General features: G+C 41.2%; 1 protein-coding gene across 1 annotated transcript in view; it reads right to left on the bottom strand.

The window, feature by feature from the left end:
• Window positions 1–17,409, bottom strand: part of PREP (prolyl endopeptidase) — a 59,244-nt gene that overhangs the window by 28,994 nt on the left and 12,841 nt on the right. Inside the window, exons 7-8 of the mRNA XM_083497659.1 lie at window positions 10,184–10,289; window positions 2,461–2,652 (exon numbers count right to left, since the gene is read on the bottom strand). Coding sequence (XP_083353785.1) covers window positions 2,461–2,652; window positions 10,184–10,289 — 298 coding nt within the window. The remainder of the gene's footprint in view (window positions 1–2,460; window positions 2,653–10,183; window positions 10,290–17,409) is intronic.

Below are 17,409 nucleotides of genomic sequence, written 5' to 3' on the forward strand. Positions count from 1 at the left end.
TAAAAAAAAAAAAGCTCTCTAAAAGGAACAAATATTCTGACCTTCATGAATTTTAGATATCCTGGAGCTGCCTTTCAAAATCTATGGTTCCCCCTGCTTCTCAATTCACAGAATTGCATTCTAAATTTATCTCAACTCTGTGTGAAACCTCTCCTTATAACCCAACTCTTGTTTTGTGCTTTGGGGTAGGAAAAAAATAACAACGTGTCAGCTGAAAGAGAAAACTGGCATATCTTTTTGCCGTTTCTACACTTTCATCAATAAGAGCAGTTTTTGCCTAAACATTATGCTGTTCAGCAGCAGCAGCTACTACAAAGCATAACAACAGTGTATTGTTATCTAAGCAACACTATTTGGGGGGGGGGAAGGAGGATTGGGAAGGTAATACTTCTGCGTTGATGCTGATGGCAGCCCAGCCTACATCACTGGAGATGATGATGCAAAGCTAGATTTCTCAAGTAGTAGTTAAAGGAATCAAGACCACTACAAGACTGACAGTATACCTGCCCCATTGGAACATGGCAATGTACACTTAATAGAAAACTCTCACCAAGGGCTAGTTCACAGAAGGCGTATCCTTTACATGCAAACACTTCCCCAAATCCTCAGGTATGAGGACAGTATCTTGTGTCAGCCATCCTGTAGTCAGCAGAACTCCCCACAATGAAAAAAGCTGGAGAAGTGCCCTCCATGATCAGGGCAAAGACTATATGGATCAGTGGCAAAGCATTTGGCTTACATGAAGTAAGTCCCAATTCCTGGCACTCCTAGCTTAAATGTTCAGAGAGCAGGAGATGGGAAAGACCTCTCCTGGAGATCATGGAGAGACAGAGTGGACAATACTGGGACAGATGGGAGAAATGGCCTGACCTGGCTTACAGCCACTTTCTATGAACTGATGTTGCTGGCTGGAGCTGCAACTTTCCAGTTCACATGCAGTGTGTGCCCACATGAGCATACCAAAGACTGATCCAGTAGGGAGCAAAACATCTTAGTGTGAATCAGTCTTAAAACCCATTTTTAGCAAAGACCAAAACTTCATTCCTAAACATACTAAGGAGTAAGTCCCAACAATGGATACGGTGGATTTGTCTGAGCTACACAGCTACAACTACTAATGGCATCAGACATCAGTTCCACTGTTTTAAATAGGATTTGGCCACTATTAACTTTGGCTTGGTTAGGGGCCTAGGTCTGCCATCAGTTGGCTCTGTTTCTGAGTACACATGTTTAGGATTGGATTGCAGATTGGAAGGCCTTCCATTCGTATGTACTTTGCATTTATTTTGCCTGAGATGTGGGAAAGGTTTCACAAAATAAAACACCCAAGGCACTTCCAAATAGTGGCACAGGAGTAGTTTTCATGTTTCTTAACAACAACAACAACAACAACAACAATAACAATAATTTTTTTATATCCTGCCCATCTGGCTGGGTTTCCCCAGCTACTCTGGACGGCTTCCAACAGAATATTAAAATACAATAACCTATTAAACATCAAAAGCTTCCCTAAACAGGGCTGCCTTCAGTTGTCTCCTAAAAGTGCTAAACCAGAAAAAAGAAGCCTTAGTTTGTGTGCTTAAATAAACATAGAAAAGGGCTAAAGAAGAATGTTTACAACCATTGTGCTATCTAGAATTTGAGAGCAGTGGTGTCAAGTGCTGATTAAGCCACGGCAATGAATCACTTCATGCTAAGTAACCATTTAACCTTTGAATTCTTACACATCTTGTTTTTGCAGAAGGCACTTCATTAATATGTCATCTTTATCAGGTAAAATCAAAAATTAACTTGACTGCAAAGCCTTCAGAGTGATAAATTATTAACTGCCTTCTGATATAATTATTTCTTTCCAAGGCAAATCTGGGAAGAGACTAAAGCAATGTGACACAACGGCAGCTTGGCCTGTTAGCATCAGGACAAGTTGCTCTTTAGGAATAAAGCGCTCTCACACAATTTGAGTATTATAATTTCTGCAGCTCTGGTATACAGGAATCTAGCAATTGGGTGGGAGAAGATTTCCCCCCACAGTGCCTAAAAGAGTATTAGCTGGTTGTGCGGTGCTGTAAGGACACCTTCCCAACACCAGCATTGCTGCTGCTTACCTGAATGGGATTATGAAGGCACAAAGGACTGGCTCTCTTGGTGCACCCAGATCACTTCAGCCTCACCACTGCCCCATCTTTGCACCATCCAGATAAGCCATACTCTGAGCACACTGATTTCCATGGGCCTACCCTAAGTATTACTTAGTCAGATACAAATTAAAACAACTATTCTGTTGTTGCTACTTGTTTGTGGTTCATATGCCATGGTTGTAGAACTGCTGTTAAAAGACAACCTGCAATCCCGCCTCACAACATTTCTTAAACTTTAGAGACTGTGGGTGCAAGTCCTTCTGAGTTATTACAAAATTTAGTGCGTGGCCTCTCTTTCTCCTTTGTAACTTAATATTCTTACCCAGAACATCTCTTCCATGTTCAGGAACCAGCACTTTCCACTTGGATTCCTCAGGGTCACTAAAATCAATGTTAATTAGTCGATAATTTGGAGCATGACGGTTTGTCTTGAAGGTGAACACAGTTCCCTCATTGGTGACATATTCATATTCTGCATCGAAGTTGTCTATCAGTTTCACCCAGTGCAGAAGACCTACATTAAGAGAAAAAGGAAAGCACTTACAACTGTAAAACCAAGTATACGGGATGAGGATATTTAATAGCAATGGGATGCATTCAACTAACTTTAACTCAGAGTAGGGCAATAAGTTAATGACCATGAGTAACTTGGTTGACTACCACTCAGTGTTCTTCTGATCCTACAAGATTCTTTTTTCTGCAAGCATCATAGCTTGTTGGGTCTAAAGAAAGGAGGACTTGCATTATGGATGTCCTGTTCATTCTAATATTTAACCACACATTCAATCACACATCCAGACCTGATGTCTTGCAAAATCCTCAGTCGTCATCATCATCTATCCCCACCTTTCCTCACAAGAGTCCAGGGCAATTGAAAAAGTAACAAAGTAAAATGTTATTTTGACAGCAACAGGACGATACGGAAAACCTTACAAGGATTAGAATTATGTTATAGAAATTAATTATGTTAATGCTCTTTTGCTCCAGAAACAATAATTGTGTTCCTTTTCAGAAGCATATGTGTCCATAATCTGTATGGCACAGAAATGTCAAGTATAACTCAACATCTCCTTGCTCTCCTTTGCAACTTAATAAAAAGGAACATACTAATTAGTCCTGACACATGCAAATATGCAGAAGTAATAATTAATCTTATTCTGTCTATCAGCATTTCTGAAATCTTATCATACTGTGCATGACAGCAAAGAGCTTTGTTGCCTAACGCTGCTTGGAGTGGAGAGAGCCGCATTCAGACAATCTGTCAAACCATGTTGACACGAGTAGCAACTAGCCTTGGGCTTGTGTGCTACCTTCTACTTGTCCCCAAACAGGAGAGATCAGAAGCTTCTGTTTCCACTTAGTGGCAAACCACTGTCTGCTGTTGCCTCTGAATACAGCAGACTATAGCTGGTTCAGATCTTAACTCGCCTGCAAGCCATGTTCTCAAACCAAAATCAAGTGCACTGCTGTAGACTCAAAGGAGGTTGGAAAAGAGTTAAGTCAACCACTGCTCACTGAAGGATCGGCAGTAGAGGTTAAGTCCCCTCCAGGGACCAAATATTTTATTCATCAGAGAACTTGGCCAAAGTTGCTGCCCTACTTTTGTAAACCAAGGATTGGCCTGTGAAACAGAGGCGGCACTTTTTGAATAGCTGTACACCCCCACCATCACCCGTCCACACGCATGCCTCACACAACTGTTAAGATAGTTCTCAGATGAAAAGGTTCTCAAAATCAAAAGCTATATAAGGAATTTTCAATTGCCCCAACGTACCCCATGCAGGACAGCTTCGCTTTCTCCCTCTGCAGGCCTTTCACAGCCATGCCACTGCTAAGCAAAAGGAGTAACAGGAAGCTGGAGGGTGAGGAGAGAGAGAGAGCACACGGGGCACAGCTTCTCAGAAAAGTTAACCAGATTGCTTTGCCTGATAGCAGAAATTGTTAACACAAAAAGTTGCCAAGGTACTGTATCTCCCTACAGAAGACAGAAAACAAAGAGGCTGCTGTGTTGAAAAGAATTCCTGCAGCAGAATCTCTCACTGGAAGGAATGCAAGTGTGTGTGTGTGTGTGTGTGTGTGTGTGTGATGGGTCACACATCATGCAGAGTGAGAAGGTGTTTGAAAAGATGCTGCAGATTGTCTAGCAGCCCGTACTCTGGCACTGAGCTACTGCCAGAAGCCTGCAATGAAAGGCAGATAACACAGAGGATGAATGAAGAAAGCTGAACAGAACACACTGCAGAGAGGAGAGTGGGAAAGATTTACACCTCTTCTTCTCAGGCCAGTAAGAAAGAGAACATGCTGTTAAAAACAAGTTCAGCACCATCGGATGCTTCCTTATTCTGAGTCAGACACAGGGTACAGGGCACTTCGCTTGGCATCAGCTCTTCAAGGGCAGATGTTACTTGATTCTCCTTAGCCCATGACCCCAGAGACTGAACCTGGGCTGCTGTGCTTGTGAAACAGCTTTGCTCTACACTGAGCTGCAGCCTTCTGAAGCAGACAAAAAAACAACAATAACCCAGATGGCAGCAGCCATTACAGAAGTATCGTGGTGGAGATGCACTTTTGTTTCAGGTCCAGGGCATCCCATGAAAGGCACGGATTTTGACTTCCCATATTTCAAGATGCAGAGTTAAACTTCACTCTCTTACAATTCAGGGTTAAGAAATTTGACTGATGGTTGTTCCTCCTTTGGCTGGGCATTTTAACATCCAGGATACGACGGCTGTTTGGGGGTGGGGGGTTACAACTAAATTTCACGCTGCTTTAGCAGACAGTGAGTTAAAAGGTAATAGCGCACAGCCTAATCTCAGGAGTCAAATCCATTTTCTACCAGAGACAGAATGAGTCAACTTCACAGATCCCAGGCACATCAAGGATCAGTGAACAGACAAGACACAGCTGCCTCCTCTACGGTAGAACTAATAAAATGTCACACTTGCCTGGAGCCTTTCATGGTGGACACCCTTCCCTTCCCTTCCAACAATTTAAAAGGCAAAAGAGCCAAGACAGCTTTGCAAAGCAGGCAAGGCATGGCAGACACAAAGACTCCCAGTCTGAAAGCTGCTGCCAGTCAGTGTAGACAATACTGACTTAGATGGGCCAAAGGCCTGACTTGCTATAAGGCAGCGTCCTAACTCATAGCAATAAATTATATATTAAAAAATCTTCATAAGGGAAATGGGCTGCACAGAATATAGGATGTTTTCAGCAGAGTATAAAGACTATGGAGACTCATACCCTTGCACTCAACAATGCTGTTAAGTCAAGGGTCTATGGGTATAATTAACTCACTCAGTGGTAACCATCTGGTGATATATTTGCATGTTCCAATGGTTAAATATATAAAAACCTAATACCTAATCACAGAGTATATTTTAGATGCTTATTAATCCAGTTTAGAGAATGCCCAAACACTTTGCTAATTGATCTATGTTTAAAAGATCAGCATTGTTTCAGAGGCTATCAAATGAAAGCATCGTAACCAAGACATTAAACTGATTAGATTCCCATCTCTATATTCCTACTTTTCAACATCTGCTTCCTTTTAATTTGAATCTAGTTCACATAAGACTTCTATCAATCAATCAATCAATCAATCAATCAATCAATCATTTATTGTATTTGACTAAAAGCCATTACAAATCCAGTTACAAAACCAGCACTGGAATATAAGAGTTATATGGGTTAAGCAAAGGGAAAATCACATCTCTGTTGGTTCTTTGTGTGAAAAAATAATTACTGTGGGCTTTTTAGAATTTGAGATCATCAGTATGCAGAAAGATCTACTCACAACAGTGAAATTACTCAAGCTACATATACACTGTGCAGTACTGACTTTTCTATAAAGTTGGGCGAAATTGGCTAAAATATTAAAAAACCCAAAGAAATTAACAGTAATTACAAGGAATCTTTTTACTTTTGCCCTTTATTTCAATGTGAATCAGAAATGCTATTGCCAATACTTGCTACTACTCTAGGGTTTTTTTTTGGTACTGCCAATGCTCAGCGATATTACAATTCATGACACTAAGAAAACAACAGGCATTTCTGTTGGGTCAGGGTCGTGTTGGGCTAATTCAGCCATCATGCCAATCCATGATTAATTATGCTTTACTTTGGTTTGGCGTGATGCCCGAATTGACAAACCACAGTGTGTGATAAGCTGAAAAAGAAAAGGGGGCAAGGAACTGTAGTGTAATGTGGGTTTGCAAACTATGGCTTGGCTAATCATGGCTTGGTATGTCTGAATTAACAAACAACAGCTATGCCTATTGTTTTGGTAGAGTTAGTACAGTTTTCACTTTAATGTACAGTGTAAGCACCAGCATTCTCTGGGATGCAGCACCTTCTTCCATGTGGCTTAGTAGGAGAATGCTAGAATAGATGCTGAACATTCATCTTGACTCTCACCCAAAGTCCAGTGGTGCCGACTTCGACTTCATCTTTTCTGGCCACATAAAATGCCAGAAACGTTTGACTGGAAGTCAACTTAAAAGCTAACAGTCTGAAGTACTTTAGGGCAGACAGAAATTATCGGAGGAAGAGAGGGGAATTAGCCCTGTTGTATATCGGGGGGTTGTGTGGAGACAGTCTCTTCCTTTAAATTCCTGGGAGTTTACCTTAGTGAAGACCTCACTTGGAAAAACAATGTAACTCAGGTGGTTAGGAAGGCCAAACAGAGACTCCATTTTCTCAGGGTCTTGTGAAAGAACAATGTTAAACAACAATTGATTTACCTCCTTCTACCGGTCCACAATAGAAAGTGTCCTCTTACAGAGGATGGTCAACATAGCACATGATATCATGGGCTGTCCCCTGAGCCCACTAGATGACATCACAAGGGATCGTTGCCTTAGGACAGCGAGAAAAATTCTCAGGGATGATTCACACCCTGGCCAGCACCTCTTTAATGTTCTACCCTCGGGCAGGAGATACAGAAGTATAATCAGTCGTGCCAACAGGCTAAAAAAACAGTTTCTATCTGTGGGCTGTTAGGCTGCTAAATGGAAAATAATATAGTGCAACTGACTTTTGGGGTTGGTGACTTGTGCGACAAGCACACAGAGTGCAATGAGATTGAGTGTTTTTTTGGGGGGGAGGCTTGGTTAATTTCATTGTACACAGGTTGTACATTGACAATAAAGGTATTATTATTATTATTATTATTATTATTATTATTATCCTTACCCCCCAGCAGGTTGTTGGGCTTCAGCCTCTAGCTCTCATGGCTAATGGTTAAGGATGATGGGAGTCCAACATCATCCAGAAGACTTCAGCTTCCTTTAGAGCTATTCCAAATTTTACAGATAAACAAAGGAAACAGAAGTACAAGCTGCACTCACACCAGTCTTCCACATTTTAAATGCAGAACCAGAGTGTCAGACTAGGACCTGGAAGACCAGGGTTCAAATTCCCACTCCATCATGAAACTCACTGGATGATTTTGGGCGACTCTCAGTGTAACCCACTTCACAGGGTTGCTGTGAGGATAAATGGGGGACAGAAAGAGAACTATGAAGCTGCCTTGAGCTCCTTGGAGAAAAGGCAGAATCTAAATTTAGTATGAAAATGAATGGATTTGTAGAAGAAGAAGAAGAAGAAGAGGAGTTTGGATTTGATATCCTGCCTTTCACTCCCCTTCACGAGTCTCAAAGCGGCTAACATTCTCCTTTCCCTTCCTCCCCCACAACAAACACTCTGTGAGGTGAGTGGGGCTGGGAGACTTCAGAGAAGTGTGACTGGCCCAAGGTCACCCAGCAGCTGCATGTGGAGGAGCGGAGACGCGAACCCGGTTCCCCAGATTACGAGACTACCGCTCTTAACCACTACACCACACTGGCTCTCAACACACTTTGTCAGTCTCACTCTTAAGTACAGAAGCCAACTGTGGTCCTTGATATCAATCTGAGCAGTCATTAAAGAAAAGAAAGCAAAGTTGAAGTTACTCATTGCTTACAGTTGTGCTCAGACACACACATACAAACTTTCGGCAATCGTGAAAATGTATAAAGGGATTTGCTCTAAAGAAAGGATGAGTAAAGGTGATGAATTAAACTTATGAGAGGTACAGATTTTTTAATTAGCTATCATGTGCACAGCATGACAGAAATAAAGCTTATTTTAGAATTGGGTTTTAAATCCCCATTGGGGGAAAAGGGACAGATTGTGGAAATGACTTGGATAATATTCCACATCCTTCTCCCACGTATTTTTTCTCATGCAGTTCTATCTAAGGTTAGAAATGTTCTTATGATAAAATCTAATTATGATACAAAAAGATGCAAGTATACAGTAGAGGCTCAATGGTTTTTTGTTTTAGTTTTAGTCTTACACTGAACAAGTTATCTATGTTTTCAAGCCTACACTGAAAGTATGCTCTGAATCAAGTTCACTGGTTAAAGTCTCCCCACTGATTCTATCTATCTGTATAATATATGATGGGCTGTCCCCTGAGCCCTCTAGATGACACCACAAGGGATCGTTGCCTTAGGAGAGCGAGAAATATATGGACTAGATGACTGTTGGGGTCCCTTCCAACTCTTCAATTCTATGACTCAGGTTGTAGTAGGGAGTTATTTAATCACATAAGTTGATGGAACTTCAGATCGTGGGGAGGGGAAGTAGTCTACAGTGGCAGCCATAAATGCAATTTTGAAAATACATGCATAGACAAATTCAGAACGCTTCTTCTGCAGCAAGCAAATAATATGATGAAAGCAAGGGGGGAAAGAGAAAAATCTACAAGTCCCAAGACCAGTTTATTGCTTCACAAATGCAAGCATTCTAAGAGAAGGGGTAAATTCTGTAGCAGGGGTGGGGAATTCAAATGTTGCTGGCTTACAGCTCCAGTCATCCCTGACTATTGGCCATGCTGTCTTACAGGTCTATACGGGGGGGGGGGGGGAGGTATTTCAAGTAACTTGGTCCCAAGCTGTTCAGGGCTGTAAATGTTATTGCTGAGACCGTGAGCATGGTCTGCTGGCCAACTGTACTGACTATCAGTTGCTCAGCACAGGTGTAATACACGTGCATCCAGAACTCAGCTACCTGACTTGGGCCCAACCTTCAGTGCAGACCGAGCCACACAGGGTGGAATATGTACCAAGCTACCCCTTCGTATGCTTGAATAATCCTAAAACGACAGAAGGAAAATCTGTAGCAATCCAGAATGTGACTGTTAAAGACAAGTCCCATATACAGCCTAAGGAAAGAATGTGTGGTTTCTCTGTTTAACAAATACTGGCTGGAGAACAGGGCAGCTCAAGCAGCCACTAGGAACATATCCATGTTTTTATATTGGAAGACACAAGATTTGCCCACCCTGGAAGAATGGCAGATGCAACTGATAGACTATATGGAATTGGCAGAAATGACTGGCAGAATCCGAGACCTGGGAGAAGAGATAGTGGAAGAGGACTGGAAGAAATTCAAAGATTATTTGCAAAAGTATTGTAAATTGTATGAATGTTAGAATGATGCAGGATATAAAGATAATATGGCATTAGTGACATAGTTGAAAGGAGTATGTAAAAACTGGTTTACAAGAACAAAGGTGAAATTTGAACAAGATTATGTCAAGCTCAATTAACTGAAAACAAAAGGAAAAATTGGAGACATAATAGATGAAATGTATAAGATAAACTAAGATTTGAAAGAAGGTGAAGTATTGCTGAATAAGATTTTGTAAATGGGAACACAGAAAAGGGAGATGTGAGGGAGTCAGGAAAGAGGGTTATGGAAATAATACTTAAGAAATTGAATCATTTTTTATGTCCTTTTTATGATTTTTTTGTCTTTTTTGTATGTCTTCTTTGTCTTTTTTGGGTTTTTTATTGATTGTGATGGTGTTTTTCTTTTTTGGTTGTGAATGTGAAGTTTGTTTTATTGTCTAAACTTTTAATAAATATTTTATTTTAAAAAAGGAACATATCCGTGTTTTTATTCTTCGTACAAGATTTGTAACTTACTGTTATACGTAAACTTGCAATGTATTTGGAAATAAGCCATTTTACTTTGACACGAAGAAAGCAGCCTCTTACCAGTTATCCCATTTGATTCCTTCTGTAGATTACAGTACCACAGCCTATTAACTGGATCACATCCTTCTCGTATGGACAGCAAAGCGTACTGCCCATCATCAGATACCTAAAATTTATCACAATGAATGAAACATAAATATTGACGTACACCAAACCAAAAAGTTACTAACAATTTACAAACCAAAAGCAAAACAGGTGTGTCAAATTATAAAGTTACAAACATATGTAGGACTACTGATATGCTTTGTAGAGATGTGTTTGGAGCCTGTGATCTTCCAGACGCTACTAACATGGCCAATTGTAAGGGGTGATGGGAACTCAAGTCTGTCAACATCTAGAGGGCCACAAATTCGCCTAGTCCTTCAAATCCGTTCTATGTCTCAGACACATACAAAATGTGAAGCAAATGTCAAATTCAGTGTTTCGACTCAACAGTGCATTCTGAAAAGCAGCAACCCAGTGTATTTTGATAGAAGCACAAACCACCTGGAATTAAAGCCAAACTAATTTTAAATCCCTCTCATCTATGAAGCCCTTATATTATGGAAAGTCATGCCAAGCTGATGATGTTGTGCTAAATGCAAAGTGACAACAGACAGTGTCAAAAATTATACTGGCAGATCTTTATTAAATATACTCACTCCACAGAAAGCATCCTAAATTAATTATATCAACACTTAAATACAAATTTTTAGATGATCAGCAGGTGCAAAAATTTTAAAGCCATGTCCTAATTCTTCCCCTTCCCCTCCCTCTGCTGTTGTTGGTAGTGTTTGTTGTTATTGCTGCGTGTGTGGCTTTGATATATCTATATATCTATATATATTTTGTATTACACATATATATTTGTAGGGGGAAGCGCAGGAGTCGAAACATGCTCTGCATGCAGAAGGTCCCAAGGACAATTCCTGGCATCTTTCTTTGCTTTGTTCAATTGACTGGATTTTTTTTTATAAAAAAACACACACAACCAAATACCCTTTATTTGGTTCTTAATTTGTGTTTTAATGTTGTTACATTATTCTGAGTTTTTAGCTGTAGAGATGCGTGAACCACCATGGGATCTCCTTGATGAACGGCAGTTTAGAAACCATATAAATAAAAACACACTTCAGTTCTATTAATGCCAGTGGTTAGAATCCACTGCACAATTTCGAAAGCAAACTTACTATGAACCCAGCGCAGACTGCTAGGGTTCCCAACTGGTGGGATACCATCCCAAACTGCCATGGGGGAAAGTGACTCAGTGATCGACTTCCCTGTTTAGGGAAGTTGTTAATGTTTGGAGTTTTATTCTGTTTTTAATGTTCTGTTGAAAGCCGCCCAGAGTGGCTAATGAAACCCAGCCAGATGGGCGGGGTATTATAATTATTATTATTGCATCCAGGGTGGAATTCAACTTGGTGCTAGGCAGATAGCTCCGTCTGTCCTCTCCAGACTCCCTCAGAACCAATTTGAGGTGGGTGCGAGGGGAGAGGAGATGGGTCCCAAGTCCCACTGCACCAAAAGTTCTTACACAAGCTATTGCTGGTGGGGCTTGTTAGTTGAATCCTGTCCCAAAGAAGGTTTATATCTTTTTTTAAAAAATAAAATTTCTAATTGCTTTTTTTTGGGGGGGGGGGAATTACACATATAAAACAAAACCATTTCCAGCATTAAAATACAGAGTTCTTTCAAACCCTTAGACCTCTTCCCTCCATGGGTTCCATCTTTCAAAGAAGCTTTATATCAAGACACACATTGGTCCATACACCTTAGTATCACCTCCACTGAATAAAAGCTGCTCTTTCCCATCCTTACCTGAAGATGCCTGGAACCTTTTGAAGGTGAAGGAAGTGATCAACCATTGCACCTTCCCTGTCTAGTACCCAACATTTTGAGTTAATGTCAATATACTACAAACTTGAGAATCTTTACTGCCTTCACTCCATCAAAGCAAAAGCAATCTTTGAAACTTTATTTTGCATGATGGCAAACAAGAGCCTCTGACAGCAGCAATTTTGAGCATATCTAATGAGCTTCTCAACATTCCCCGCTGGACTGGTGAATAGTTGATAATAGTTTGCTTAATGCGATTCCCAGAACACATTCTTAATCTAATTTCCCAACACACATTACGGGTAGGGTGCCAATTAAGTCTGTCTTCATTGCTACAGCTGTCTTTACATCAGTGCATTTCAAAACTCAAAGGAATTCAAGAGTATTAAGGCAAAACATTATTGACAGCTGCATTCAAAAACTACACCATCAGATATTTTACTGGAGAAAAATAAAGACAAATATATGTCCGTATGTGTGTGTGTGTGTGTGTGAGAGAGAGAGAGAGAGAGAGAGAGAAAGAAAGAGAGAGGGCGCAATGTGAGACAGAATAGCCTCTTTCCTGCTTCACCTGCCAGCTGCTGGCCCAGCAATGTGCTTTTTTGTCTCTGTGGTGCTGGATGGCCACCCCTGTCAATTTGCATTTCATGCTATGCTGAAGCAGTATTCTGTCCACAGGTTTCAGAGTCACTCAGGTCCCAAATTAAATGTAGTTTGATTCAGGGGAAGGATTAAATTAAATATCCTATCAATTTCAGCAGAAGAACTGAAATTATACTGTTTTCTCCATCCCTTTGGTTTTTATAGTATTTTTTTTTGTGCCAATCTGGGTCTTTTTTCTGAAACACAAAATTAGTATTTTTTTTTGGGGGGGTCCCTTTTGTTTTTAGAATTCATAACCACTGTTTCTTGGAATGAAATTCCCTGATATAATACAACACTCCCTTGTCTTCTGGTCTGTTTTTTAACCAGTGCTCTTGAGAAAGAGAAACCAATCAATTAAAAACCTTTCTTTTTTGCAAGAGCCTGTAGCTGCTTATACGCAGAACTGATTGAATCCATATGCCCAAAACCTGTGTGCACTTTCTAACCAATGTACCTTATTAATTACTTCCTTGCGGGTGTACACAGCCACCGCCACCACTCTTGCCAACTCCTGTATTTGTAATAATCTTAATTTATCAAATCCATTAAACCAAGAATGGGAAGCTACGGCCCTCCAGATGTTGATGGGCCACAACTCCCATCGTTCCTGACCACTGGCCATGCTAGTCAGCTGGGGATGATGGGAGTCTGAGTCCAACAACATATGGAGGGCACCAAACACTTCAACCATGCATTAAACTCAGTAGCAATGCTGGTTCCTACTCAAACGCTATCATGTTTTCCAAGAGGAAAGCAGTAATTAGCACATAATGCAGTCAAATGAAGCAGGTGTATAGTATTGGGTGCTACACTCTCCATAAAGCATAACTGGGAAGATCACGTTCCTTTATAAAATAGCCGTTCCAATTATGCTAGGCAGGAAGCCCTGTGGCCACATTTCTAAGATAGATCCTGGGATTCAGAACTACCAAGAAGTCATGTTCTTTAACCTGCGAGCTGTTTCCTACCATAAAATATGTCAGAGCACGGTTGCCTGCTCAGTAATTATCACAGGGATTCCCCTAAATTTTTGGTCCCAGGGGCAGGCACAGTTAGAAATCTAAAAAAACTGCCATGGGCACCATGAAATACAAAATGATCTTCAGAGAATAAAAACTAGTGATTCTCATAATCCCTGCCCCAAAGGTCAGACATACCTCCAAACACAAGACAGATAAAAAGGCCCTTGCAAATAAACACATTTAAATAATAATAGTGGGCCCTTGGTAATCTCCCTTCCTCCAGCCTGTTGCCTGTTTTCAGTCTCCAGGACTCAGGATGTTTGTGAAGATTCCAGTGCTTCACAGCAGTTCGTGCCAGACTTCAACTGCTGCAAATCCCACAGAACATTACAATCGAGATACTGCAGCAGTTCTTGTTCTGATTACTGGTATTTGTTTTGAGCAAAAGCACAAAGGTGATCCTTCAGGTCAGCTCATCTAGGTTGTGCAGCAGGTAAGTGCCTCTAGCTGAAAGTGAAAGCAGTTTTGCAACAGAAACCTTTAAAATGCTTCTGAAGCAAAACACACCACCTATACTGCTGTTGTGTTCACCGGTTATTTTTGAAGGGAGTGCGGAATGCAATATCTATCTATCTATCTATCTATCTATCTATCTATCTATCATCTATCTATCTATCTATCTATCTATCTATCTATCTATCTCCTAATTTGATACTTTTGATGGCATTTCTTCTATTACCCCAAGCATGGGAACTTGGTTCTAACAACGTGTGCAGCACAGGTCCATTTAAAATCATCACTGCTTTCCCCACTTAACTCAGATAACACACACATGGCTTCAAATCATTATTCTATAGTGCCCTCTTCTGGGAACTGCCACAAATTTGCTCCCTCTGCTTCCATTCTAAATTCTGGATATAGCGTATAGGGGGAAAACAGGGCCATGACATTTCTGGTTTTAGTTAGAATTGATGCAAATACAGACACAGAACATTTGCTTTGGAACAGGGACGGAGGATGAGGCTTTGGGGGGGGGGTGCCTTGGATGGCTGCCAATGGAATGAAATTTAGTCCCTTCTCTGAAATGTAAAAGCACCATGCTGAAGGAAGAAGTGTGAGAGTTTGGCCTGGTTTCTTTATTTCATTTACCTATCGCATTAACACCCTACCTTTCATCCAAGGAGCTTAATGAGGTGTACACTGCTCTCTTTCCTCTCCCTCCCTTGCACCCTCACAACAAGGATAAGATATAGCGACTGGCCCAGCGTCACCCAGTGAGTGTCACAGCCAAGTGAACCTTGACGCAGGATTCACTGAATGAGACATGGCAGTGGAAGCCCTGCACCAGGACTTCTGCTTGTACAACAGGGCTTCCCCCCCTCCACACACACCCCAAAATTGGCTCTGTGGTTGTCAGGAGAACCCCCAGAACAGTACACAGGGAGAGGAGACAGGGATCATTCCCCATGGCAAGCGGACATGCTTGGGCTGAAGGAACAATCAGAAGGGCACGACACTGAATTCCTCCTTATGTCTCCCCAGCACTAATCTGACCGACTAAACACTAGGCAACCCTGTCTTAGACATGACATCTAAGGTTTGTCATACTTGGTAGGCCCATTGAGACTGATGGATATTAGGGGTGTATTCAAAGTAGTGGTGAGTAACACATACGGTGGTACCTTGGTTCTCGAACTTAATCCATTCCGGAAGTCCGTTCGACTCACGAAACCATTCAAAAAGCAAGGTGTGGCTTCCTATTGGCTGCAGGAGCTTCCTGCACTCAACCAGAAGCCGCGGAAGCCGTGTTGGACATCTGGCTTCCAAAAAATGTTCGCAAACTGGAACACTCACTTCTGGGTTTGTGGCGTTCAGGAGTTGATTTGTTTGGAACCAAGCCGTTCGACTACCAAGGTACCACTGTACCAGTGCAAATATTTCCACTTGTGCAGTGGGATCTCTCCCCCCCCCATTCCTCCCTTCACATTCAACCTAAATCTGTTCCAGGGATTCCCCCATCCTCCAGGGCAGATTTAGGGAGGTTGTAGGGTGTACACAGGGGGAAATCCTGTTGGACAAATAAAAATCCTTCTGCTGATGAGGCATGTTGGATACTGCCAAGTAACTTAATTCCATTAGGTGGAATTCAATGTAGCACTAAGGATCAGCACAGGTATTTCTGCTTGTCCCCTGCATGCTCTTCTGGGAGCAGGGATCTCCCAACTCTCAAACTATATCTGGGGGAGCTATGGGGTAACATGGGGGGGGGGGAGGGAAGTCCTGTTGCACTAGCTGGAGGCCTTGTTCTGGCTTCCACTAGCAAAATAGAATGGTTGAATCCAGCCCATTGATTTCACTTCGCCTACTCCAAGTATGAATTAGTTGGATTATCAGCTTTAAGAGAAGAAATGCTAATTTTAATGAGGAAACAAGGGGATGGCTTTTGTTAACTCTTTTGGTAACTCCTTCCTAAGCCACCTCTCTTAATTTCTAAACGCTTGGAAGACAAAACTGTCTCCTTTCACGTTGGCTCAATATTGTTTGTTACTCAACCTGCATATTGTTCAAAATGATAAATAAATACAAGAAACCAAGAAGCAACTTTTAACAACATTTACATAGGATTGGATGGGCTAAATGTTTCTAAAGGTATAAAACTCGACCCCACTACAATAAAAGGAATATATTAGATATTTAAAGGTAGCAAAATCATATAGGTTTGTGCATCCTGTGGGCTTTTAAAAACTATTTTCACAAGGTCATTTGCCAGAAACTGGCAGCAGTAAGAGGGGGGGGGGGAAAGTAATAAAATATTGTAAACAGCAGGCAAAGCTGGTAAATGCTTTTAATTAACAACAGATGCTGGGTGTAAGAAGCCTCCTGCAGATATGTAATCAAAAGTTATTAATTTCCTCAGACAAACAAGCACCTTGAGAAGTTTATGAGCTTCTGTCACTAAAGATTTATGGCCTTGTTTTATATAGCAAAATGAGGCATACTCCCTAAGTTTGATGGTGAAATGTGTTTTGTACGTCAAAACACTATCATACTACACTAACACTACAATCTCCTGAATTCATTGAGACTTACTTATGAGTAAGCACATGCAGGATCACATTGTCAGGCCATGAACCTAAGCATACTTGTTTGAAATCCAACCAACAGAGAGGATTCATGCAGAAATATGTTTTTGCACAAATCACTCACCTGCATGCAGAAGGGACTGCTGCAGCACATGGACAGAAACACCCATATCAAAAACAATCCAAATTCTGGACACATTGCCGGTTCCAATCAAGAGACCCAAAAGCACAAAAGTTGATTTCACTCTCATGAAATTAACTGCATTAGGAAGACCATAGGTTCCCCATCCCTGCCATAGAGGGCCTGTTATGGTACGGTGGATTGAAGGTGGACTTGGATTAAGGAGACCTTGATGTGGCAAATGTGTTTGTGGTGTATACATCACAGTTATCACTAGGTTTCCCACAGCAAATATATGGAAGTGTGTACAACTTACAGAAATACAGTGGAACATCTGTTTTCGAACGTAATCCGTTCCCAAAGACCATTCGAGTTACGAAACATTCAAAAACTCAAAAGAAAGCCTCAAAACGGAAAAACTGATACGGAAAACTCAAAACGGAAGCTGCCTCGGAAGTTCGACTTCCAAGGTGTGCACAAAAACGGAAGCATTTACTTCCGGGTTTACGGCTTTCGAGTTTTGAAACGTTTGTCAACTGAGATGATCGAAAACTGAGGTTCCACTGTAATAAGTTTATAAGCATTATCTGACAGTAA

Source organism: Podarcis liolepis (assembly GCF_965112155.1).
Source record: "Podarcis liolepis genome assembly, chromosome: 3".
Taxonomy (NCBI): Eukaryota; Metazoa; Chordata; class Lepidosauria; order Squamata; family Lacertidae; genus Podarcis; species Podarcis liolepis.